This window comes from Drosophila willistoni (genome assembly GCF_018902025.1).
Source record: "Drosophila willistoni isolate 14030-0811.24 chromosome 2L unlocalized genomic scaffold, UCI_dwil_1.1 Seg168, whole genome shotgun sequence".
NCBI classification, from domain to species: domain Eukaryota; kingdom Metazoa; phylum Arthropoda; class Insecta; order Diptera; family Drosophilidae; genus Drosophila; species Drosophila willistoni.
The window spans coordinates 10,343,909-10,371,848 of NW_025814047.1; the positions used below are offsets into that span (position 1 = coordinate 10,343,909).

The 27,940-nt window shown below is 36.0% G+C and overlaps 2 protein-coding genes across 5 annotated transcripts; one reads left to right on the forward strand and one right to left on the reverse strand.

Moving 5' to 3' along the window:
• Positions 1 to 272: 272 nt before the first annotated feature.
• On the reverse strand, positions 273 to 14,856 carry LOC6652207 (tyrosine decarboxylase). Of its 2 annotated transcripts, XM_002074539.3 has the most exons (7): positions 14,694 to 14,856; positions 8,952 to 9,259; positions 8,456 to 8,890; positions 8,159 to 8,373; positions 2,322 to 2,448; positions 570 to 1,102; positions 273 to 501 (listed from the first exon to the last, which is right to left on the reverse strand). In XM_002074539.3, exons 1-7 carry the CDS (start codon positions 14,821 to 14,823, stop codon positions 324 to 326), a joined length of 1,926 nt encoding a protein of 641 aa, XP_002074575.1. In that variant the 5' UTR covers positions 14,824 to 14,856; the 3' UTR covers positions 273 to 323. The 2 variants fall into 2 exon arrangements, with proteins under 2 accessions (XP_002074575.1, XP_023036875.1); XM_023181107.2 differs by lacking the exons at positions 273 to 501; positions 570 to 1,102; positions 2,322 to 2,448 and adding an exon at positions 7,966 to 8,083.
• Positions 14,857 to 23,347: 8,491 nt separating this feature from the next.
• Positions 23,348 to 24,353, forward strand: LOC6652206 (ribonuclease P protein subunit p25-like protein). 3 transcript variants are annotated; one of them, XM_023181109.2, is made up of 4 exons: positions 23,348 to 23,715; positions 23,775 to 23,956; positions 24,014 to 24,130; positions 24,172 to 24,353. In XM_023181109.2, the coding sequence occupies exons 1-4, from the start codon at positions 23,608 to 23,610 to the stop codon at positions 24,299 to 24,301; spliced, it is 537 nt and encodes a 178-aa protein (XP_023036877.1). In that variant the 5' UTR covers positions 23,348 to 23,607; the 3' UTR covers positions 24,302 to 24,353. The 3 variants fall into 3 exon arrangements, with proteins under 3 accessions (XP_023036877.1, XP_002074574.1, XP_023036878.1); XM_002074538.4 differs by having other exon boundaries at positions 24,184 to 24,353; XM_023181110.2 differs by having other exon boundaries at positions 24,191 to 24,353.
• Positions 24,354 to 27,940: the final 3,587 nt, after the last annotated feature.

The following is a 27,940-nucleotide window of genomic DNA, read 5'->3' on the forward strand; positions in this document are numbered from 1 at the left end:
ACTTATAAAATTTAAAGAACGAAATACGTTGAAATTTTGCTGTCGATTTACCGGGTTTTTCGATTTTCCGTGATGACTCTGCTGCCGAGCCTCCCGGATAATTGAGGTCCAACTGTATTTTTTTTATAACTTTGTTTTTGTTGTATTTGAAGATCATACATATATGTATTTATGTTCATGTGCACACAAATCAATGACTGCTAGGGTATAAATGTAGCCTTTTAACTTCTTAGCTATTTTTTTTTAACAATTAATTAATTAATTTTTGATTGCAACAGTTAATTTTAATTATCTCGGGAAATTTTACGTAAATGCGGCTGTTGTTACTGTTTTTGATGCTGAACAGTTGATGTTGGATGTGCACTGCTATTCGGGATTAAATTTAGATTTGACGATATGTTTCCCGTTATAAATTCGTTCTCCGGAGATGGTGAAGAGCCTGCTCCCGAATTTCGTCGGGATGCGGAATGGGGACGCACATTCGTGTCCAAATGTCGAAAGCTGCGAGTATAAGATATAAAAGAAACAATCAACGATAAAGTTTTAACTAGAATAGCAAATTAGCAAACCGCAGAGGAGGGTTTCCACTGTTGCTGTTAATACTACTGCCGCCGATACTATTGCTGTTAAACAGAAACGCTAATGGCCACGAAATCCAGGAATTATGATCGACCGAACTTTGCGTTCGTATTATCGGTGCACTGCCACGACTGACTACTGGTGATGGCAGCTCCATTGATAGTTTTGGTGTCCCGGCTTTGTTGATAGCAGGGTTATAAATCTTTGGATCGCTAACCATGCGTACGAAGAATGAACGTTTTTGTGCCAAATTATCCTGCTGTTTCTTGCGGATAATTGCAAATTCACTGATCTCATCATGTTGCTCTTTTTCTAGGAGTTCGTTGGCAAAGTCCACAATAGTGTCCCATGCGTATTCAATATCTTCAGCTGTGGCATTCTGAGCTACGGCACAAAAACGAATGATGTAACGTTCATTAACACTAGCAGGAACCATGTGCAACTTGCCAGATTCGTTAATTATACTCAATAATTTTTCATTTAATTTATCAGTGCCTTTAAGCCGAAAACAAACCAATCCCAGCTATTGAAAAATGTAAAGAGATAAAGTTATAATCGAATCGTTACAAAATATGTGAATATGGTACCTAAAAATCCAAAAGACCAATTGTATTTGTTCATATAATACAGGTGTGTCACAGAACTGAATGAAAACGAAAAATGTTGGTGTTACTGTCACAAATATCAAAGACATTTCATTTTTGAAACTATTTTTGGACTCCCTGGTACCGATTGGCAAATTAGCAGAAACGATTACCAATAGTGGCTATTTCGATAGTTGCTAAAGGCAATAGGGTAACGCAATGCAAAAATATATAAATCTGTTTTCGATTTAACGTTTTTATTCGTTTTTGCAAATGGAAAAATATAAAGAATGTTCCAGAAAAACAAGAAAAAATTTGAGAAATTGGTGAACGAATTAATATTATATTACAAACTCAAAAATTTCAAAATATTAATTCCATGCAATATAGTCGTTGAGTCGACAACCCTATTGTGTACATTTAAAATTAAATTAAAATTGACAAAAATTGAATCCCACATTAGAGCATAGCCAACTAACGTTATATTATATAACTAATTATGCTATTTTTTTGGGTCTTTGAAGAAAATTAAGCGGGGGCAAGAAAAATGTTGTATTATTTTCTTCGATCATTTATGCATAGTTTTGTTGAGTTTTCTCAATCAACTTTCATATTCACTTTTAAATTCTCATTTGATAATATGTATTTCCATACAAAATACAATTAATTAAAATCTCATTTTTCCACAGGGCGGCATAATATTTTACTATTCGGAGCTATTAATGCATCTTCTTCTTTTGGCAGGCCAATATCAGTACAGAGTTGTCCACTTGGTTAATTTTCTATAGAAACGTACTAGATCCAGCAGGTTGGTAGGGGCGCTTTGAGCAAGAACGACCGATGCTTAATTTTTTCAATGGCGTTGTCGTAAAACAATAAATTTAATATAAGAATAAACATTTTAGGCGATTGCTTAAATGTATTTCGATCCAAAAGAAATCAAAGTTTATTTCAACAGTACTTTATTCCATTTATGTTTCGACAGTAGCGCAATATTATCCAAATGTTGGAGGAAAAGCAGCGAGATTTTAAAACTATCAAACGTAATTTCTGTGACACCATACATTTGCTTTTAGGTTGGTTTTAGGTTGTTATCGATTTCTGTGACACCCCTGATATTAAATCAGGCCTTTAATGTTTAATAATAAATTTAAATACCTTGACTTCATTACAGATTTCGAAGCGGTTGTCTTTAAGTACCAATTCTTCAAAGAGCCTTGCTAATTTAATATGGTGTCGTATATAATGTTGGAGGCCAGATATGCCATAAGAACGCAATACAAACCTAGAAATATTATTTAAATTAGATAAACCTAAAATTTGTAAGTTATACCAAAGCCTGGCTCTTCTTTCTTGCAAAAAGGACATATTATTATGTGAAATTTTGAATGTAGGCTTGTATATACTGCAGGTTGTATATCTCGGATTCAGCCGGATCGGATCACTATATCATATAGATCCCATACAAAGGACAAAGTCACAAACTGTGAAATTTTTTCTGAGTTATAATATTTTTGTTATAAAATTTTTTATTTGTTTACTGCCAAATGACTGTACCAATTTGGATTCAGGTTCTGGACCCTTCTTTTGAGCGAATTAAGTAATCAGAAGCTTGGAACGAGCACAGATCATGCAAAATTCTGCTCCAATTGGTAGTGCTCGAGGATGATCAAGACCAAACAGTATTTCTTGTTACCACCATTTTACCGTTCTCCCTCGATGGCTTTGTTTGCAACGTCGAGAACTGTTTTTAAGGCGTCAATTGTGGATTTGTACAACACAATAGTCAACCCTCTCAATAAGATGGATTGCGTCTCACCGGGTAGGCGTACTTATTGGCCCACAGATCCACAGAAAGTGCCTGACTTGATTGATTTCGCAGTAACCAAGAGGATTCCACGTAATCGGATCACTGCGGAAACACTGCTAGATTTAACTTCCGATCACTCTCCAGTGCTATTTACATTATTAACAAGACCTCAAGTACTTGATCGCCCATATAGGCTTACAAACAACAAAACAAATTGGCTTAAATTTAAAATGTACATGAGTGCCCACATTGACTGTTCGCCGAAACTGGATGCTGCAGAGGACATTGATATGTGCGTCTCTGCACTTGAGTCGATGATGGGAGCTGCAGCAAGTGTATCTACTCCACATGCCTCTTCTTACACCAAACCTGTTGACAGGCCTACGAACCGGCGGATAGAACAATTAGTAACGGAAAAACGACGTCTAAGAAGAGAATGGCAGATTACTCGATCACCAGCAGCAAAACTTCGCCTAAGGCAAGCTCATCGCAACCTCTCCAAGGCGTTAAGACAAGAGGAAAGCTGGGCTCAAAGGAAATACATAGAAAAGCTCAGTCCAACCAGCACTAAACATCCTCTGTGGAAAGCCCACCCAACTTTAAGCGCTCCTACAGAGACAATTTCACCGATAAGGAGTCCAACCGGTGGATGGGCCCGCAGTGACGAAGAGAGGGCATCCGTATTTGCCACACATCTTAAAATGGTTTTCCAGCCAAATCCAACATCAAACTCATCTGTACTTCCCCCTTCGAACACATTAACGGATAGTGAGTACTCGGAACTCCAATCGGACGAGATCACTGCAGTTATTAAAAACCACATAAAGCCGAAAAAAGCCCCTGGCCATGACCTAATCACACCGAAAATGATCCTAGAACTCCCTATCATTGCAATACAATATATCTGCAAACTGTTCAACGCTATAATAAAAATTGGCTACTTCCCAAGAACATGGAAAAAGTCCACTATCAAAGTGGGAAAGGACAAAACCCAGCCATCATCCTATAGGCCAATTAGTTTGCTGCCATGTCTTTCGAAGCTTTTTGAAAAGCTTTTTTCAGATCCGCCTAAACTCATTTCTGGCATCGGAGAACACAATCCCTTTACACCAGTTTGGCTTCCGCGAAAAACATGGTACAATTGAACAAGTCAATCGCATAACATCCGAAATACGAACAGCATTCGAACTAAAAGAATACTGTGCGGCTGTCTTTCTCGACGTTGCCCAGGCTTTCGATAGAGTTTGGCTGGAGGGTCTGATGTTCAAAATCCGGCAAAAACTGCCACAGTACACACACAAACTCATGGAATCTTACCTTTACAATAGGAAATTCGCTGTAAGATGTAATGGCTCCGTCTCCGCTGATTTTGAAATCAAAGCTGGTGTACCGCAAGGCAGTGTACTCGGCCCATTGCTCTACCTGCTGTACACTGCAGACCTACCAACGAGTTTAGGACTTACAACGTCCACTTTTGCCGATGACACGGCAATCCTTAGCAGATCCAAATGCCCAATACAAGCCTCTGCAAAACTAGAGGAACACCTTAAGGTGGTAGAGGAATGGCTAGCAACCTGGCGTATCCGGGTCAACGAGCAGAAATGCAAACATGTTACATTTACGCTTAACAGAAGAAACTGCCCAGCTCTAATGCTAAACAACGTACCAGTTCCTGAAGCCGTGGATGTCATTTACCTTGGCATCCACCTAGACAGAAGACTAACTTGGCGCAAGCACATCGAAGCAAAAAAGTCACAGCTTAAACTGAAAGCGAGTAGCCTACATTGGATCATCAATGCTCGGTCCCCTCTACGTCTGGAGTATAAAGTCCTCCTATACAACTCCGTACTGAAACCCATCTGGACTTACGGAGCCGTACTATGGGGAAATGCAAGTACCAGCAATGTCGATATTATACAAAGAGCGCAGTCGAAGATTTTAAGATCAATCACGGGTGCCCCGTGGTATATACGAAACGACAACATTCAAAATGATCTAAATATACCTAGCGTAAAATCTGAAATAGGTACTCAACAACTAAAGTATTCTGCGAAACTGGATGCACACCCAAATGTTCTTGCCAATTCCCTTACGCGAACTAATAATAGAACTCGTCTTAAAAGAAATGACAGACCAACCCAATAACAAGTGATTAGGGCCGCCTGCAATATCCCCAGGATTTATCTTAAGTACTAGTCTAAGAAAAATATCTCAAACTTGTTGTTAGGCTCTAATTTAAGAGTAGATTCAACAAATATATATTAAACGTTAAAAAAAAAAAAAAAAAAATGGATTTAGACTTTCTGAACCCAATCTGCATCGGTGACAGATCGTCAAATGGCTGCTCCTAAGCGGAGCTCTATTAGCTTCTCAAACATCTTTGCCGTCAAGTTCAGATGGTCTGAATTATCAGAATTTATCAGGAATTGCGTCTGGTACTGGAGCCTTGTGGTCATTCCTCCCTGCGGCTATTTGGATTTCCTCTTCCGGGCTGATGTTGCAAGCGTCTAGTACAACGATGTGTGATTCCGTACTTGGTGGTACTATTGGAATTTGCGATCTCGGGTATTGACGTTTGGCTTGCAGGCACCGTGTTCGCGCCTCCGCGATGGATCCGTAGGCAGCTTGCCCCTTCCTCTGGCATCCATAGCGAGTTGATCTACTGCCGATTTAAACTCATGTAGTGAAAGACTAGGTGCAATGTAGCAAGTGAAGAACCACACGTCTCCGATAAGCGCCCGAACGAAGCACCTAAATGCTCTAATATGCTGCATAGGTGGGACACTCGATCCGCAATTCCAGATTTCAGCCTTGGATGTTAAAGCAAACTGGCTTATGACTGTTTTGTGGCCGAAGCATAGACACTAATAGCATCTGTTTTGAAACTGTCTCTCTCGAATCGGACATATTTCATAGCCAAAATCTATTGAGCCTTCTCTCACTTATGACGGCCATCAGCTTGTCTCTCTTAGATTCACTTGTCGGGCCTTCATAATTTTTTACTGTGGCCTTTTCACTTGAAATCCCCATAAGCCATAGTCTCGTCCTTTTAATATTATTTTTATCTCGTTTAGCTTGCCGTCCAGTCTTCTAGTAACTAGACTCAGGATTTCGGCATTTCTTACTCACTCTCTTGCGTGAGACAGTCAGAGCCGATTTATATTGACTTGTGTTGTATTAATCCGAACATATTAAAATTTTGGAATATTCATGCAAAACTATCCAATTAGTTTTTACTAACGCGTGTTTTTTTAAGCGTTTGGTTTTTCACGTTGGCAACACTGACATACCGCATGATGTTCATGACAGCTGTGAAAGTGAAAATGCTCAGTTTAGTTTGCCATTTCATCATAGAAAGACTTACGCCCGAACAACGTTTACAAATCATTGAAATTTATTATCAAAATTCGTGTTCTGTGAAAAATGTGTTTCGCAAATTACGTCCATATTATGGTCGACACAACCGACCAACCGAGCAAGCCATAAAGGCAATTGTGGACAAATTTCGCACACATTTTACTTTATTGGACATTCAACCATCGAATCGTGTACGGAGAGTGCGCACAGAAGAGAATATTGCAGCTGTAGCGGCCAGTGTCAATGAAGATCGCACAGAAGAGAATATTGCAGCTGTAGCGGCCAGTGTCAATGAAAATTCCCTTAGACATGCTGGAAAAAGTGGTGCAAAATTGGACCTTCCGTGTTGATCACTTGAAACGCAGTCGCGGCCAACATTTACATGAAGTCATTTTTAAAAAGTAATTGGCAGAGATTGTTTTATCATCTCAAATAAAAATTTAACAATACACCTAGACCTCGCTTTGCGTTGGGGATACGTTCCAAAAAAACACGACGCAAACTGAAACGACGCAAAGTGAATTAAGATTTTCTATAGGCAACCATGGAAAGATCAAAGATAGGTTCCCGAGCTATGAAAATACTAATTTCTAGAAAGAAAAATTGAACAAAGTAAACATTTAAAAACAAAAATATTATTGCATTCATTCATTAAAAAAAACTGCTTCCATTAAATCAAAATAACCTATTCAATTATTTTATCTTTATGAGTTTTTAGTGGATTCGTTCACCAAAAATTTGTCCAGAGTTTGGGTAATAGCTTTTTTTTGTAAATTTAAATAAATTTCTTGGTAGCAGTTGATGTTTGCAGCTACCGCCTGGGATACCTTAAAACTTCTGTCATTGTCAGGATCGTTTTTTATAAAAATTCTCCATTGCTTCGTCAATCAGACCCATCGCTTTTGAAATTTGTTTGGAGGTTAAACACTGTTCTACGAACATTTCTACTAAACCATCCCCGAGTTTTGATATCAAGACGCAATCATAAACAGAAGTAGGTAAGCTAGATGTCAATGTTGAAAAACGTAAAACTGCCAAAAATTCAAAGGCAATGTTGGTAAACGTTGATATTGGCGTTGCCACAATGGTTGATTTGAAAAAAAAAGTTAAACAACGCAACAACGAGAATATAACGACGCACAGTGAAAATTAGTACTAATAAAGCAGCGACGCAACTTCGAAAAAACGCAAAACGAAACGACGCAAAGCGGGGTCTAGGTGTAATATTCAAATTTTGTGTGTTTCATTTTAATTTTAAAAACCAAACGCTTAAAATAACACCCGTTATTAGTAAATTTGGTAAAGTAAAACTATTTTTCGTATATCACTAAATAATTAGTGGTCCGATCCGGATAATTTATCTTACCCCTGTTATAGGTAGCCTAAATACCAAGATTCTTTCCAATAGCTTTCCAAATGAAGGCGTGAAGTTCATTTGCAGCGACGGACGGACAGACGAACATGGCTATATCGACTCAGCTTTTGATATATATATATATATACCTTACGGGGTCGAAAACATCTCCTTCTCTACATCACAAACATATGACTACTTTTATATTACGTTCTGCAAGGGTGTAATATGAAGATGAACTAGAACAATCTAATCTGATAATTTTTTTTTGATTTCTGGGTTGCTGTTGATTATGACCGTTTGCAGCCATGAATATATAAATAGTGTCTAGATCGACTTGACTGTTGATGCTGGTTAAGAGTATATACACCTTATGATGTCGGAAAAGCTTCATTCTGCCTATGCATGGTATAAAAAAAACAACACGAGATTTAGAGAGTTAGTTAAAAAATCATATACACTAGGACCACATACCAAAGTTTCAGCGAACGAAATCGTCGACTAAGTGGAACTCCCCAATGTCGATAGTCGATGGCCGCATCCGAATAGCCATGTTTGAGATATAATGGATCCACAACCAGTGCTGATGTCAGACGGATGCGATCTCGCACCCACAGAGTCGAGCAATCAAAATTAGTTAGCAGCCATTTGTTGGGATTTGTATTGAATGAGTCAGCGTATTCGATGCCCTAATGTTTCGATAAACTTGTTATAAGAAAAGACAAAAGAAAAAAAAAGGCAAGGAAGAGTGTTTGTTTGTTTGCCACTTACCTTCAAAAGAGGTTTCAGTTCAGGACAGATGAAACTATTACCAGCATAAGCGGCATCCACATGTAGCCAAACATAAGGAAATTTCTGCAGCTGCTTACCAATCTCGGGCAAGTTGTCAAATGCACAAGATCCAGTGGTACCCAAAGTAGTCGATACAAAAAATGGTACAAGACCTTGGAGTTCGTCCTCTTCCATAGCTTCTGCAACGGTTTGGCCCCGCAGACTGGCATTGTCATCTGGTTCCAAAATTCGTAACTTAACAAAACAAATCATTGCTGCTTTTTCCACACAACTGTGCGCTTCTTTGGAGCAATAGGCTATTAGTTTGGAAAGCAAGTGTCCTTCCTCTACAAAGGGGTGCTGAGATTTTAGGCGTTTTAAAGCCTGCGCACGAGCCGCAAGCATTGTGACAAGAATACACTCTGATGCCGATGTCTAGATATACAAAGTCTGAGCTTAAAATATATCTGATAAATTTATTGATAACCTCATTTACCTGAATGACACCTCCACCGGTACTACCCTCCTTCAGCGCCAAAAAATGATCGGGTAGTCCAATTGCTTTACCCAACCAATCCAACACAATTGTTTCCAGTTCAGTGCAGGCTGGACTTGCAGCCCATGAGAATCCGATGCAACCGATACCATCACCTAGCATGTCTCCCAAAATTGAAGGAAATGAATTACCGGCCGGAAAATAGGCGTGGAATCTCGGATGCTGCCAATGTGTTACACCAGGCATAATTTTTTCTTCCACATCATTCATAATATCATCCCAGTTTTCTGGCTCTACAGGAGCCTCCGCTGAAATAAGGATATTAAAAATTCAACATAAATAAAATAAAAGAGACGAGTTTACATAGCCATGTCCGCTTGTCTGGATCGACGCGATCTCCTAGACCGTAAAAACTTAAGAGCTGAAATTTTGAATGTGGGCTTCTATATACCCCACAGTTTGCATATCTGCGATTCAGCCGGATCTGATCATTATACCACAAACAGTGACTTTTCTTAATAACTTTGTTATTTTTTCAACTATTTTCATGAAATTTTAATTGACGAATTGGTTAATCCTATAAAATATTGTGCCAAGATCGGGTGACTAAATTATAAAGCTTCCATAGAAACGATCGGTCAAAATCAGTGACTTTAATCACGATTTTCGTAAAAAATGGTCAGTTTAAATAAAATGGAGTGCTACATGGGCATAAAAATATGACATAGCTCGGAGAAAATCAACGTCACACCTTCATTTTGAAATATTTTTGAATAAAACTTTGTATTTCTGCTACTTATAACCTGTGTAGAAAAGACTATAATAAAGTATCCAGATGGAACAACTATATCATTTATGAAATTTTATATATACTCATGCGATAGTTTTTACTGTGAAACATATTATCCTTAGACGCAATGCTTCAAAAACTGTATGAGTGTGCGTTCCGATGTATGTATGTACATACATCTGCATTGAGACAAAAAAGAATTCTTTTTAGTCTGGCCTTTTATTAGGCCAAAAAAATTTTTACAATAAGCCGCGTAATTTCAAAAGATATTAAGAAAAATCAAAATATTTCTGTGTTCTGGATGTGATTATAAGAAGTCTTTTACCTTATACGAATCTTTGATTCATAACGCATCGAATACGAAAATAAAAAATTATAAGAATGTATTAAGTTTCAAGTTATCGCTAAAAAACAAAGATTTCTCATTGCTCAAGGCACTTAAATGGTAGGCTTGTTCAAAATTTTTGACGTTTAAACGACGACAATGAATATTAAGCTAAAAGGCAACGTGTTGATATACATAAAATATAATTTAATTGGCTGACACCATTTACGATTTTTTTATACAAAAAAAGCGTATATTATAGGGCATAGAAGGAAGCATCTCCGACCATATAAAGTATATATATTCTTGATCAGCGCGACAAGTTCAAATAGCCATGTCCGTCCGTCCGTCCGTCCGTCTGGATCGACGCGATCTCCTCCTAGACCGTAAGAGCTAAAGAGCTAAAATGTTGCATGTTGGCTTGTATATACTGCACAGTTTGTATATCTCGGATTCAGCCGGATCGGATCAATATATCATATAGCTCCCATACAAAAGTCAAAGTCACGAACAGTGACTTTTCTCAACAACTTTGTTATTTTTGACGCGATTGCTTTCAAATTAAATATTTATGAATTTAATACACTAATAAACGACTGTGCCAAATTTGATCAAGATCGCGTGACTATATCATATAGCTCCCATAGGACCGATCGGTCGAAAATAATGACTTTGGTCAATAACTTCGTTACTTTTGAAGCAATTACCATAAAAATTTATATTTCTCAGTTTAGCATAACTATTAATGACTGTGGCAAATTTGATTAAGATCGGCCGACGATATCATATAGCTCCCATAGGAACAATGGGTGGTGAACAGTGACTTTGATCAATATCTTCGTTATTTCCTAAGCCGTTTTTTCGCAAACATTAGACCTTTTACACAAAAAACTTGCAAGGGTATACAAACTTTGACGAGGTCAAAGTTAGCCCCGTCCCTCTGGTTATCTAGAAACTTTGGTACAAGTTCGAATCTTTGAAAACTGTTCAAAATGAATTTTTCCTTTATTCATATGAATCGAAATATGTACTTTTGAGTAAAAAATGAAGTAAGTAAGTCGTCTCGTCAGGTGAAACAAATATTTAAAATTTCGAAAACCAAATGTATGCCTATTTAATTGTTTTAACATGCCTCATACCATATGCTATCTCGCTCACTCTACAAACACACGAGCACTCTAGCGCCGCCACTAGCCAACGGAAAATTCTGCACTTATGGATCGCGTAGCAAAATACGTTCATACGTATATTTTGTATGTTTCTAGTCCGATTTCAATCAAATTTGGTAGTTTGATAGAAATAGATAAGATTTATTAGTCTGCCAAATTTAATCGCGATGGTCAAAAAATTGCAAGACCCAATCGGTTTCTTCTAAATTATGGGGGCGGAAGTGGGCGTGGCAACATATTGTATTCTGCGCGCATACTAAGCCAATATGCATACTAAATTTGGTGACTTTAGCTTTGTTAGTTTTCGAGAAAATCAGTTTTGTTTAATTTTCGGGGGCGGAAATGGGCTTGGAAAAATGTTTAAATAGTCAATATCTGCGAGTCTATTAAGCTAGCTTACATACCAAATTTAATAATTTTTAAGAAAATCTGTTTTTTGTAAATTCCGGGGGCGGAAGGGGGCGTGGCAAAAATTTGAAACAAACTCGATAAGCGTACATACTACACGAGACTGCATACCAAGTTTGGTGGCTCTAGCTCTTATAGTCTCCGAGATCTAGGTGTTCATACGGACGGACGGACGGACAGACGGACATGGCTAGATCGACTCGGTTGTTGATCCTGATCAAGAATATATATACTTTGTGGGGTCGCAGATGCCTGTTACATACATTTTAGCGACTTTAATATACCATTTCACCCTATGGGTGTATGGTATAAAAATACGCAAATGTTTTTTTAGGTGGCTCACTTGGGAGATTTTCACACATATACATACATACCTACTTGTACATATATGTACATACCTATATATACAGTGGCGGCAAAAAATTTGATACATTAATTCGATTTATTTAATATTAGTGAAAAGTTTTGATGTGTTAATTTATAGCGTTGAGTTGGTCATTCTATCGAGATGATGAACCGTAAATTTTTTGCCAAGTTTGAATTTGGGGATTCTTATCAAAATTCATTTTAAAAAAAAACCGTACCAAATTTACGGTACATCATCTCAATAGAATGACCAACTCACATAGAATGACCAACTGACATTAATATGCACATTCATCGAAAAAGAAGGCATGTGAGAAAGAGAAATCAAAAATCAAAGCTTTTGTTATTTGTTAACTGTACGTCTGAAAATTATCAGGAAGCGAAAAAGTGCCAGTTAAAAGAACTCCATCTGAACTCAATAAGAACTGTAGGCTTTCGCAAGTACCATGCCAAACGGTCAAAATTTAGAAAATGGTTGAAAATTTATTAAAAAAATATCCAAAAAGGTTACATCGGCTATGTCGAATTTAATAAACTCTTGCAATCTTTGGCAATAATATTTTGTTATGTGTCTTTCTGTGTTCCCTTGCATACCCGTGCACAGGGTTTTATTAAATTGGGTAGATGAAGGAGAGAAGGAGACGTTTCCGATATTTCAATATATATTCTTTATCATATAATCTCGACCGTCCGTCGATGAGTATGCACTTTCCTCCGCCAAAGCTTTTGGGATAAAACTTGGTATTTAAGTAATTTATAACCTGGAATAGTAGTATGAATGTAGTATGAAAACCATCCGTATCAGACCACATGTACATACAACATTTAAAAATATTATTGCCAAAGTCTGCAAGGGTGTATTAGCCTCTTTGATGTTAAGGCTTTTGAACTCACTGGTACCGATTGGTAAACTAACAGAATCAATTAGCGAGGGTTATGTAATCCAAAAAATTATTAAATCTGTTCTTAGATTTAAGTTTCTTATACGTTTTTAGAAACGGAACAAAAAAAAAAAAGAGGGTGTCTAACGGTTAGACACGATAGAAGTGAAACCTTCCGTAAAACAAACTGAGAGAGAATGAGACGAAAGCAGCATTAGGAGCGGGATAATTATAGGTTCATTATAATATTGCTATAAAGGTCATGTTTTATTTTCTTCATGTTATTATTATTCATCCTCAATGTTTTCAATTTCAACAAATGATACGAGTGGCTTATGATAGCTAAAATATGATACAAATGCTTTGGTTTCGATGTTGTCAACATATCTTTGAAATACCGCGTCAATTGTTGTTTTTGATCGTGTTGTTGATTCAGTGCGATTGTTACACATTTTTAAACTGAATGTTGTATTGAGAAAGTCAATTAAAGGAACCGATGTGTCCAATGCAAAATTTACGTTAAAATCGCCACTTAAAATCATTGGAACTTTATCGTAATCTTTTCTAAGTATCCGCGATACTTCTGGTGTATACTTTATTAAATTTTCATGAATGAATTCCGTGATGCTATTTATTGATTGATTGGGTGAAATATAAATTGCCACAATTAAAACTGTTTTTCCATTGCTCAATCTGGTTTCGCATGCACATATTTCTCCCACTTTAGAGAGCTGAACAGACAGTGATTCTAGTTGCTGTGCATTCATTCATTATATATTTTGTGATACATTTTTATTTACTTTTTATACCCTTGCAGAGGGTATTGTAAAATTGGTCAGAAGTTCGTAACGCACAGAAGGAGGCGTTTACGACCTGAGAAGCTGAGTTGATATAGCCATGTCCATCTGTCCGTCCGTCTGTGCGTATGCGTTTTACTCAGCCGTCTTAAGAGCTATCGGGATGAAATCTTTTTTCGGGGTTTTTTACTACCCGGGTAAGATAAAGTATGAAAATCCTTAGGATCGGACCACTATATCATATAGGTCTAAAAGAAAACATTTTGCGGACATGGCTATATCAACTCAGCTTCTCATGCTGATCAAGAATTTATATACTTTATGGGGTCGTAAACGCCTCCTTCTGTGCGTTACGAACATCTGACCAATTTTACAATACCCTCTGCAAGGGTATAAAAAGTAAATAAAAAGTAAATAAAAATGTATCACAAAAAAATATATAAATATATAAAAACAGAGCCACGTCGACACTTTGTAAATTGCCGTCGAGTTCTGTAGTTAGTGTGCTCGCTTGGCGATCGGGCGGCCGGGGTTCGACTCCCAGCTTGGTCAAAGTTTTTCATAATGCTTTTTATTCATAATGCTTTTTATATATTTGCATCTCATTCTCTCGCAGGCTAAATACTATAAGATCTATATGTGTCTCTTTTTAGTGTCGCTTTTTCGTTTCATCGAGTCTCTAATCACTCCCAACGATTCTAAAGAAGTTTTCACTTCAAAAATAATTCTTAATTCATAAGCAAGAAAAAAATTTGAGTAATTGATAGACGCAATGTTATTATATTTCAAAAACGTACAATTTTAAAATTTCAATCCCTCGCAATATATTCTTTAAATCGATTGTTCAAATTTTACATTGGATTAAAGTTTGAAATGTCAATTATTACTTGAATTCTGATTTTCATAAATATGACATTTTTTTTATTCATATATATGAATAAAAGTAGATATTTTCGAATCGATAAGGCAATAAATTTTATTAACTTTTTATCTTTTGATAACTTACATGGTAGCAAATGCCTCAAATAGCCAGGTTCCACGCTGGGTGTAACCCGGCGGTTGTTTAGGGTCTCCAGATAATTACAAATATATTCAACCATTTCCATGCCACGTTTTCTAAATTCGGTGCTATCCATCTTAATTTTTTTACTCTAAGTTGTCTAAGTTGTTTTTTTTCAATTGCCAAGTGCGACAATTTGACTATTTAAACAATTTGGCTTGTTTAATTTTATAACTTATTGTAATTTTCTTTCAAATGCTTTGTAATCAATTAAAGTTTTTGTTCTAAAGTCGAATAAACACCACCAATTTTTTTTACATCAATTTATTACACTTGTTGAACCTTTTTGCCCGGTTGACAAAACTGTAATGTTCCCTGTATTCGCTGTGTGGTCCGCAGCTAAGCTTGGCTTTTGCTTTGTGGCTGCTTCTGCTACGCCTTGGTATGTCTAATCATTGCATACTTTAGCAGGGAGGAGACAAATTGGGGAATGAAAATAAAGTGTTTGGTACAAGCTTGGCGCATGTCTGATGACGCAGTTGGACGCAAACCATTCACATCCACGTATATCAACCTCCCCTATTTTTTGCTCTTAAGCGTGAAAATATGCCAAAATATTTATAAAATATTTCATCACAAATTCGCGAACCCACTCCATATTTTGAAATTCAAATTTCAAACCGTTGAAGGCATAATTTTAACTAATTTTATAAAATGTCACTATGCCATTTACACATAACACAAATCGAATTTCTTTCCTAATGACATTCAATTACATGTTTTGGGTACGTTTTATCCAGTTTTGTAAAAAACCAAATTGAGTTATCATTCGAATTGTGCTTGATACGAATAATGATGGCATTATCAATAAAGAAAGAAGTGCCAGCTCCAGCAGTGAAAGAAAATGGCTGGAATTTTAACGCATTTCTATGTATTCAAGAAGCATTGAAATTCCAAAGCAAGTACCCTTGTTTACGTGCTTCATAAAAAAGAATATTAGACTTATAAGGTGTATACATAAATAATTTAAGGGGTTACATACCTTTTATATTATAAAAAAATCTAAAAATTTTGTATTGCTTTATCGTAAAGAACAACCCTTGGAGAACATTTTCCCCAATTTTCATAGAGATTCGAGCAGTAGAAAAAGGTACAGCCATCCTAACAGCGCGCCTCGTCGCGGCCGAGAACCCGAACTTGAAACTTTAAAAACGAATATCTCGAAATGGTGTTTTTTGAAAAATGACTTTGCGTTGATTTGGATTGGCGGAAAACTAATGAACCGATTTTCTTCAAAATTTTTTTAAAATGTTCGTAATGAAATTTTTTTTGTGCTTGCAATTTGTTTACTTTTATGGTTTCTGTTGACCTGTTTGACCTGGCGAATTATCACCGTAAGGCTCTTCCAAAAAAAGGCCTGTAAGGGAAACAGCCACCCCTTAAAAACTATTCAATATTTTTCCACGAAATTTTACACAATCATTGTTAATAAAGTGTACTATCAAAAAATTTCAAAAAATATCAAAAAAACATTCGTCTAATGAAATAATTGCTACATACCTAAAAAAAATTCCAAACTTTCCTCTTTTTCTCCGACAAAGAATATATATAACCCCTTTAAACTTTTATTCTCAAGATATTTTAAAAAGTTCTCTGTAAGATTTGTAATTTTAATAATATTACATAATAATGTATGGCATAAAGTTTGAAACAAGATCGAAAGACAATTTCATATAGATATCATTGGAACTATCCGTCAAAAAACTGATCTTCTTGGAAATTCAACGTTATATATATATTTTTTCCGCTCTGTCGCCTGTAGGTAAAAAATAAATAACCGAAGAGTTTGGAGGGTATACGAAATTTCGTATAGTTCGGCAAGTTGGCTCCGGCCCTTTGGTTGTATTTGTAAATTGAATTGTCTATTTTTTACAAGACACGTGGCCATACCCTCTGTATTTCCACGTCCTTCTTTCCTTAGTGTGAAAATATTCATTAATAAACTTCTATCGTTGCGCATGTTGCCTGTCGAATTCAGAGACGAACATCACTGTTGGCCTTAGAAATCTCTAACAAGTGGCCGTGCTATTGAAGCTGTGTCCTTCCCTTGACTTGTGGTTGTGTTTTCGATGTTTGTAGTGTTGTCTGTAGTGGCATTTAATTTAATGGAAAAAGTGCTGACGATGCTACCGCATACACTTAATTGCTAAGGAAATTCTATTTATTGCATTTTAAGTGAGCAAGATGAATTTCTCTTTTAGTGATGACATACTTTTATTTGTCCATTTTCTTATAATTAAGTTATATGTCTCAAAAACATTTATATCTATGCAAATGTAAGTGCTATTTATGTAAGTTTTGTGTTACTTCATGTTTTCTTTTAATCTGTCAGCCACTAAAACCTCATCATTTGTTTTTTCATTTGCTTGCGGTCTCTTTCAGTACATAAAGCAACCGACAGTTATTAAATTTACACAGATTGCAAAAGCAATACCTGCAAGGGACAGTTAACGATGGAACTACAAGTATGATAAATCAAGAAGCAAAGACTTTAAGTTTAATAAAAAAAAAAACATTTTAATGGTTTTAAAACAAATAGTATTGTATTTAGTTCACGAAAATTAAATTAGAAGTCGAAAAACTCGATGATGAAAATCCCTTAATTATACCCTTGGTCAGATATTTGTAACGCACAGATGGAGACGTTTAAGACCCCATAAAGTATATATATTTTTTATCAGCATTAAGCAGCTTATTCGATATAGCCATGTCCGTCTGTTCGTTTGTCCGTCAGTGTGTATGCGTTTTACTCAGCCATCTTAAAAGCTAAACTTAAATTAATTTTTTTTCTGTGGTTTTTATTACCCCTGGGTTCTGACCCAGGGGCTTGATCTGTCAAGTATGAAAATATCTCAGATCGGACCACTGTACCATATTAGTTAGTGGATATAAAACATCAGATCCCAAAATTTTTATCCGATCGGATAAATAGAACACAAGTTACTGTGAATATAAATGGGCTCTGCTCAAGCGCTGCCTGCTGACTACTACGTCATTGGTCGAAATAAACAGAGCAGCAGACCACGCACACACACACACACACACACACACATTGCTAAAAAAGTTATGGACACTCTTCGCCGCCTGGAGAGGCAGCGAAACGCTTGAGGGGCATGAGGCCCGCCTTTTAAGCCTGCGAAGCAATACCTCCCGGCAGTCCCGCAGGTTAAATTGGCACCCAACACTTCTTCTTTTCCACTTCTACCTTCTCCACACTATACCCTTTCATCTTAATCTAACTTTGTTATATTATTGTTAAATAAATGAATTAAAAAAAAAAACACACACACACATTCTATGTGCATGCGTTCCGTGGTTTGCTTAGGGATTGAGGGAAGAAGAAGAAAAAATTGTAGTAAAAAGGGTAAAAAATTTTTTTGTTTTTGTATTGATGAATTGCGTTGCAGAAAAAGAATTTTGAACATGTAAAACTATTATTGCCGAGGACTGCAAGGGTATATAAACTTGATATTTTTTAATATTTTTTATTTAACTCCGATTATAAGATATTCCCGTATCTCAAAATATTTCAAACATTCCTATATATCTCGTGAACCGTATGTCCAACCACTTATATGTAAGTCACATGAAAATGTGCACATTAATGCCGTTATTAACCTTAAAAACAAAATTTCCATAACTTTTAAACTTTGTGGCACAATTTATACTAATCTTCTTTTCCATGTCGAACGAATTTTCGATAAGTGGGCTAGTTCGCGGTTTGCCCTTCTTTTTATTGATTACAATGCGTGAAACATTTTTATTGAGAACTTCTGACCGTGCAACAGTTTGATGAAAATAGTTAATAAAGTAACAGTTTTTAATAAAAAAAAGACTAACTAAAAGACTAACAAATATTATTTTGTATGACAATAGCTAAGACAAGCATGTAGAAGAAAAAGTTTCGCGAAAACATGTGTCGAAATGAATGAAAATAATAAAACTACTATCCCACATTCTTAAACACTGATTTTCAGACCACCAATATTAAATTTTATGACACTAACTCAGAAAATAAAGAAATTATTGAGAAAAATAACTTCTTGTTGCTTTGCCTTTTGTATGGGAAAGTTTACCTGTTAAGTGGTTTTGTAATGTCTGCGTGTCGTTGTCACAGCTAAAAATATTATTGCATTTTGTAGTAATACTGATGAAGTTATAAGAGAGGACGACATTCAAAGTACACTTGGCACATATTTGACTCTTTTGACAGTAATATAAAATTGACAATGGAATCGTAGGAAGACTGAAATATACATTACCTAGACTCCATACTAATCAGACGAGGACTTAACTTTATCTTAAATGGTATAAAAAACAATATCTTTAGGACGCCTTATTAATTTTATTTCGAGAAACCCTAGGACAATGCTTTTAAATATAGCAAAATATACCACTAAGAAAAAAAAAAAAAGATAATAAATATTTAATAATGAAGTCACTGTTCGTGACGTAGCCGTTGGTATGGGTGGTGTATGATATAGTGATCCGATTCGGATAAATCTGAGATACAGTGGTGGTCAGTAGGTTAGCCCCTTTTTTTTTTAACTTGAACTTTGAACTATACAAGAAGTATAAGGTATACAAGGTATATACAAGAAGCCACTACATGCAAAATTTCAACTATGTAGCTTCAACGGTATAGAAGGAGTTCGCGTTGATCAAGACGGACGGACGGTCATGGCTATATGAACTCATCTTGGTGTGCTAATCAAAAATATGTGGGCATTTCCGCGGTGTAGCTACAGACGTTCGTACACATTCAAAGTAAAAAACAAGTTGGAACGCGACGCTTTTTTAAATAATTTTTACTTTATTACATGCCTCTTGTGTTGAACTTTATTTAACAATCAAGAGAATGTAAGCTGTAGTGTATATTTTTTTTAAATTTTGTAAAATTTGACGCAGTTTGCACGGACAAAAACGGAAGTCTTTTTGGGAGCCATTTGCATAAGGAAGGATTTCATCGAAACTAGAGATAATTTTAACGTAAAAAAATTTTTAAGGATCATTCTTGAATGGTATTTTGAAAATATTTTTGTTTCTTATGCAAAACTTTCATATTTTGCTTAAGAAAAATATATTAAATTTTATCGCACGGACATGTCGAACAGACTTTTTTTTCCATTGGGGTAATACAGCTAAGTTGTGTCATAAAATCAAATATATTCAGGGTTTTTCGTTACACTTAAATCTAAAAGCTGTTACAAATTGCACAAGTATTGTAATAATATTTAAAATTAAACATAAAAACCAAAAAAAAATATTTTTTTTTTGACGATGCCGTTTACCCTACCAAATGTACCAAGCTTAGTACTTAGAACGGTAGAAATTCGCACATACCGTGTCGAACGGACAGACTTTAAAATTTTTTTTGAAAATTCAATAAACTAATTATTTCCTATTTGTTTTTTTTTTTACAATTTATAGTTGAAAACTATATTTGCTCCCAACTTTTTAACTTCTCCTAAGGCTCTGGATTTTTGGCACAATGTGAACTCCTCTGTTTTGGATAACGAAATTCTTTCTAAAAACTTTATTTCTTAAAGGCTTGATCGTGTTGGTCGTCGTGGCGGTGGAGTGCTCATTGCTGTCAACTCGAATATGTCTTCAAGTGTTGTGCCGATTGATCTGCCCTTAGGTGTTGAGTTTATTTGCATTGAAGTTACATGTTCCAACTTTAGCTTATATATTTCTTGTTCATGTAGTCCTCCAGCTTCTGACATCATGACCTAGATGCACCATGCTGATGCTTTGCAAACTATTTTTAGTCGTCTTAAAGATCGTGATTTCCTTTTAGTTTTAGGTGACTTTAACTTGCCTAATATTTTTTGGCTGGTTGATGACAATCTATCCTTCTTCATTCCTTCATCTGAACGTGTTGTTCTTGATAGCCTACTTGAATGTCCGCTATATCAGTTGAATTCTTTACTTATTTCTTCTAAAAGAATCCTCGATCTTGTTGTTGTCTCGGATCCCACTGTGAGTTCCGTATTTTAAGCCCCTAGTGAAGCCTGAAGATCCTTATCACCCTACCATTGAAGTTATTATTTCTTACAATTCCGTTACTAATTCATTTAATAACATCTCAGTTTCTCGTTGTAGATGTTTTCGTAAAACAAATTTCAATCTTCTTAACAGCCTTATTTTCTTATTTGATTGGTCATTTCTATTTGAGTGCTGCGATATAGATCGTGCTGTGAATTTTTTCTACTCTGTTCTTAATTCTCTTACTGATAAATGCGTTCCTTATGTGAATGTCTCTACTGTCTCCAGTGCGCTGGTCTGGTTCACACGTAGGCTGTCTAATCTCCGTAACATTAAATCGAGATATTTTAAAAGATTTAAAAAAACTGGTTCGCGACTTGACTATGCAACCTATTGTGTATTTTTTCCACTTTGCTCTTAATTCTCTAACTGATAAGTGCGTTTCTTATGTGAATGTCTCTACCGTCTCCAGTGCGCCGGTCTGGTTCACACGTAGGCTGTCTAATCTCCGTAACATTAAATCGAGATATTTTAAAAGATTTAAAAAAACTAGTTCGCGACTTGACTATGTAACCTATTGTGTAGCGAGGTCCCAATTTTGTCTTTTAAATACTCAATGCTACAACAATTATATCGTGCGCTGTAAGGTTGAATTTTATAAGAATCCCCAAAAGATTCTACAACTTTGTTAATTCTAAACGACGTTCTAATTTACTACCTTTCACCTTCAGACTTAATGACCAGACTGCTAATAATGATTCAGATATTGCAGATCTGTTTCCTAAATTCTTTCAGTCGACTTATTCTACTACTGTTTCGGATCCCACACCCTATCCCTTTTCAATCCCACATTTAAATTGTATGTTTTTTCCTAGTATTACTGAAGACTGTATTATCTCTAGCTTATTATCTATGAAGTCTTCCTTCGTACCTGGGCCTGATAATATACCTAGTTGCATCCTTAAAATGTGTTCGATTTCCCTATCTAAGCCTTTATCTCGGTTATTCTTTATAACGAGTGAGACTTGTAGCTTTCCTGATGTTTAGAAGGAGTCTTTTATCGATACGGTTTATCATTCTATGCTTCTCGCGAAACTTAACATGGGCTTTTCCCCGAAACTGTTGGCTTGGTTAAAATCCTATCTTATTGGCAGAACCAAAAAGGTGTCTTTTCGTTCCTCCATATCTAAAACTGTTCGAGTTAGCTCAGGTGTCCCCCAAGGCACCCATCTGGGCCCACTGCTATTAATGATTTGCCCTTGGTTCATTCACGCGTGCTCATGGTTGCGGATGACGTCAAGATTTGTTATTCCTATAATGATCCTTCTTTCCAACAGTACTTGCAATCAGATCTCGATGCGTTCTGTGATTGGTGCCACGTTAATAAATTACATCTTAATGCCTCAAAATGTTCTTTTATGACATTCAGTCGTTTGTCTCCGTACCTAGCACATTACTCTATCAAGTATGTTCTGTTAGATTGTGTACCATCATTCAAAGACTTAGGCGTTATGTTTGACCCAAAACTTTCATTTAATTTTCACCTCTATCCAATTGTCAATAGAGCATGCAGTCTTCTTGGCTTCATAAAACGTTGTACCAAAGAATTTGGTGACCCCTTCGTAACAACGGTTTTATACACTTCGTTATTTCGCCCTACTCTAGAATATTGCTCGCCAGTGTGGAACCCTCAGTATGATGTTCACCAGCGTAGTATTGGATCGGTTTAGAAGCAATTCCTTAAGTTCGCGTTACGCGGTTTTAATTTAGACCGGAGTGTTCGCCTCCCTTCTTATTCTGGCAGACTTCTTTTTATTAAACTTTCTTCACTTTACAACCGTAGACTTGTATTTGGCATTCTTTTTCTCCATAAACTAGTCAACGGTGAAGTCATTTCTTCTAATTTACTAGATACGCTATATTTTTGTGTTCCCTCACGTCGGACCAGAAACTTTTTTCCTATTCACCTTAGACCGTAGATGTCTGACTAACTACTCTCTTCGCGACCCTTTTCGTGTTCTTTGCTAATCTTTTGACAATCTTTCTCACCTTATCTCTCCTCATCTTTCTGTCACTTCTCTTCGCGCTATACTTTTCAATCATCCCTGACCACACTGACTGTGAATCAGGGCATAGCTGGCACCTTGTGCAAATAAAACACCTCCACTGGGTCGGGGATGTTTGGTTGTGTATAAAGCTAAGCTACCTTCTTTAATCAATTTGTTGTCTGTATTTTAGTTAAAGCTTTTTCGTCGACTGCTGGTTAGTTGACGTAAATAAATAAATAAATAATCCTCTTTTTCGATGTCGAACGGAACTTATAAAAGTGGGCAAAGAAAATTCGAGAATTTACAAATTATGCGGGTTGCATTATAATCCCAATTTTTTTTTAATTGATTGTAATGTGAGAAACATTTTTTGTTAAACGCTTTTCCTTGTAAAAAAAAAAGAAAAAGAAAAAGTGCTCAAATAAAATAAAAATGCTAATTACGAACTAATATATTCTCAAAATACATAAAATATTAAAATTTGTATTTATATGGTCGGAGATGCTTCCTTCTAAGCGTCGCACACTTTTAATATAAAAATTTGTTTTTGAACGTTTCTTTCAGATATTTTCCAAAATTACGCACACATACAAATGCAACACATGGACAACACATGTAAAATTACAAAAACCAATGTAAAACAAACGGAATCTAATCACAATTACCATCGTTGTATTCTATTCTTTGAAAAATATTAAATAAAATTTTAATTATTAGTGTTTAACATGTCGAAAAATTAATGTAAATGTTGTAAGGTGCTGCACTACTATTTATGAACATAACTGTATATGCAAACACATTTTTCGAGAATATCAATATAAAAAATGATGCATTATAGTAAAGCAGAAAACTTGGAACAGGAATTGACCATAAATGACCTCCCTTTTGATGATTTTATCCCAAAGAATTCAAAGAATTTTTTATGGATGCAGGTAAGTCTCTAAAAAACGGTATCCGAAGAAGAATAGTAATGTTTGTTTGGTCTTTAAAGGTTAAAGGTGGCACTAAAGTTAGAAATGTGGTGGAATATGTTCACTCTTCTTTAAATAAGGGAGAATACCGTATGTTAGTATGGAGTGGCTCAGGCGGGGGTGTTATCAAGACAATTTCCTGTGCCGAGATTCTGAAACAACAACAACCACTCTACCAGGTGACCCGCATGGCCTACACGGAGTAAGTTCCAATTAAACTAACGCATCGGATGCTTTTTAATACCGAACTGTTTTACAGTGTGGAGGAGTATTGGAAACCCCAAATAAACGGTCTTGAAGAAATTATTGTGAAACGTCGTATACCTGCAATACACATTCTAATGAGTATAGATAAGTTAAATGAAAACATCGAAGGGTAAGTAGTTTTGATTGATTGGTTTACATTTGATTTTAAAGAGTTGTCAAAAGATTCCAGAATTCAAACACTAGGACTGACTTTTGGCGAGACAATCAGAAGCAGCAGCCGAAGTTCCATTCTGCAGCGGCATCTATGAAATCTTCTATTGACAAGGCGCATCCACATTAATAACACAGCACAATATAAACAATAAAAACTTTGATCAAAATTTTAAACGCAATTCAAAAGTTCATGTTTTAAAGTTGCAGTGCAGAATTCAATAATTAAAAGGGTAAATCCAAAGAAAGGCGCTATTGCAAAAATTTTTTTTTTAAATATCTAGTAAGCTTAATTATTTTTATCGATTTCAAATGTCACCAAAAATTAAAATAAGAACACTTGAGCAATCAGTTTACACTCCTTGGCCTCTTCCGTAATAGCTATAACTAATTTGTATTACTTTATTTGGAGGACGATCGAAGTAGTAAATAAAGTCAGCATGAAATCGATTGAAACAAAAGTTTGTGAATAACGAATGATTAAATATCAAAGAAGATAACCATGCTTGCCATTGAAATCTTTAATTCCTTTAATGAATTTCTTTCTTTCTTTCTTTCAAATATTTTTTTACCCTAGTAGACAAAGTTATAATTTTTATTGGAAATTATAACTTTTATTTTTTGCAACGCAGTCGAGATGTTTTCGACCACAAGCTATTTGGGCATTTCCGCGGCACGACTTTTGAAAGTAGAATAAACTTTTATATGTGAAATGAATAAAAAAAAAAAAAACAGAGGGCCGGGGCTAACTTTCACCGCGTCAAAGTTTGTATAACCTTGCAAGTTTTTTGTGTAAATGGTCTAATGTTTTCGAAAGAACGGCTCAGGAAATAACGAAGATATTGATCAAAGTCACTGTTCACCACCGATTGTTCCTATGGGAGCTATATGATATCGTCGGCCGATCTTAATCAAATTTGCCACAGTCATTAATAGTTATGCTAAACTGACAAATATAAATTTTTCTGACAACTGTTTCAAAAGTAACGAAGTTATTAACAAAAGACACTGTATTCTTCCGATCGGTCCTATGGGAGCTATATGATATAGTCACCCGATCTTGATCAAATTTGGCACAGTCGGTTGTTAGTGTAATAAAGTCATAAATATTTAATTTCACGACAATAGCTCAGAAAACAACAAAGTTATTGAGAAAAATCACTGATCGTGACTTCGATGTTTGTATGGGAGCTATATGATAAGTGATCCGATCCGGCTGAATCCGAGATATACAAACTGTGCTGTATATACGAGCCTACATGCAAAATTTTAGCTCTTTAGCTCTTACGGTCTAGAAGGAGATTGCGTCGATCCAGACGGACGGACGGACGGACGGACATGGCCATTTGAACTCGCCTCGTCGTGCTGATCACGACGATAAAGTATATATACTTTATATGGTCGGAGATGCTTCCTTCTATGCGTTGCACACTTCTAACCAAAATTAATATACCTTTTTTGCAAGGGTATAAAAAATCAAATGTTTTCAACACTTACAAATTTTTAAGAGTGGACTATTAATCGTAAAAAAATGTTAGGCCTCCAGTTAATAACAATCGCCAAACTCTGCAAATTGTGTATGAAAGTGATTCTTTTGGGTCATCCACGCGACATCGCTCACAGAAAATTTTTTTCCAGTATCATGGCAATTATATCCACCATTTTAGTCATTACATTAGTAGTGAAGCAAAAAATACGAGCAAAAGTAATAAAGAGATATCCATGAGATGAAAACAACTAATTTAAACGAAGAATTTAGGTAGAAAGACTCTACGGTAAGAGAACTAAAGAAGCCTAAAAAGGTACAAAGTTAAAAAAAATATCAAATTTGTACACTTAAAAATAAGATTAACTAAAGTTAATATAAGAGTGAAATATATGAATTAAAGTTAATTAATAAAAGTGACTTATCCTTTTCTATGGCAGCTATACGTTAGTGATTGTTGCATATATCTAGCAACCCCTTCACTGTATAGAAGGTCATTTTAAAAATTTATATTTTTAATTATGCATAAATAAAGAAGGAAGCATCTCCGACCATATATAGTATATATATTCTTGATCAGCACGACGAAATGGGTTCAAATAGACATGTCCGTCCGTTCGTCCGTCTGGATCAACGCAAACTCCTCCCAGACCGTTGGAGCTATAGAGCTGAAAAGTTGCATGTAGGCTTACGTGTGCTAATAACACAAGCGAGTCAATATCACCAATTAGGAGCTTGTGCATAAAAATAAAGAATTCGTTTATTTTACCTCTTCACAAATGTGGCAATAAATCCGACGTCACTACAGAGGAATTTCTAAATTGTCAGCGATACCTAAACTGTTTGAGAAAATTATGACGGCTCAAATACAGCATTTATGTAAACCTATTTTTTCGCCATGCCAGCATGGGTTTGTCAAGAATAGGTTTACCACAACTAACCTTTTCCAGTTTACATCTTTTGTAATCCAAGGTTTTAAAAAACAAAAGCAAACTGATGTTATATATACGGATTTCAGTAAGGCTTTCGATTCGGTAAACCATGCCTTACTATTACATAAGCTGAATTTAGTTGGCTCTCCGGGTGCTCTGCTTGCTTGGATTTCACAATATCTAAGCAATAGGAGGCAGAGGGTTCTTTTTAGGTCCTCTCTTTCTAAGATCATTTGTGTTGAATCGGGAGTCTCACAGGGCAGTCCCCTTGGCCCATTACTACTCACAATTTTTATTAATGATCTCCCCACCGTTCTTTTAAATTCCAGAGATCTTATGTATGCCGATGATGTAAAAATCGCTAATCGCATCGTAGACTCTCTCTCGGTGTAGGGCTAACTTGTTATCGCTAAACTGTTCTAAGAATTACTTTTTAAATAATTTCCCGTTAGAAAGAATTAATAATACTTCTTTGGTTGTAAAAGATTTGGGGATCTTAATAGACCACAAACTTAGTTTTAATCAGAATATATCGACTACTGTTAGTAGGGCTAAGAGTGCTCTTGACTTTATAAAGCGCTGGTCGAAGGAGTTTAAGGATCCATATACTACCAAAATACTTTTTACTTCTTTAGTCCGCCCCTTATTGGAGTATGGATCTTGTGTTTGGTCTCCCCATTATGAGTTTTATCAAAACAAATTAGAATCTGCACAAAAACAGTTTTTACTCTTTGCCTTTCGTGATTTGCGCTGGGATCCAACTGTACAACTTCCATCTTATTCTAGTCGACTTCAGTTAATTAACCTTCCTTCTTTAACTAATGCAGAACTATGCTTGGTGTAACTTTTCTTTACAAACTTTTGAATGGTGAGATTGACTCTTTCGAGCTGTTGAGTCAAATTAACATTTCTGTTCCATCTAGAAGGACCCGTAATTTCACACCGCTTATACTTCCCACTCGCACAAGTAACTTTTCTCTGCAAGAACCTTTTCGTATACTATGTAGTGACTACAACAGACTTTGGCACGTTATCGGTTCCGAAACGACTCCGACTTTAGCGGACGTTGACGATACTATGCGCAATACGTTCAAGTGGCCCCTACGACACCAGGATAAGGCCTGTTTCGCGCGAGCCCAAGCAGATAACTGCCCACCTCCCACCCGACCGACCGAGGGGTGCTGCCGTATAACGCACGGCACGAATCGCGTGGACAAAATACACAATAGAAAAGACAGACAAACACATAATACTATAGCTATCTATTAACTAAATGGGATAGGATAGATGTTTTAAGCATATACAAGATTGTAATCAGAGCAGAGGACCCTAAAAGGTTCATGCATAGCAT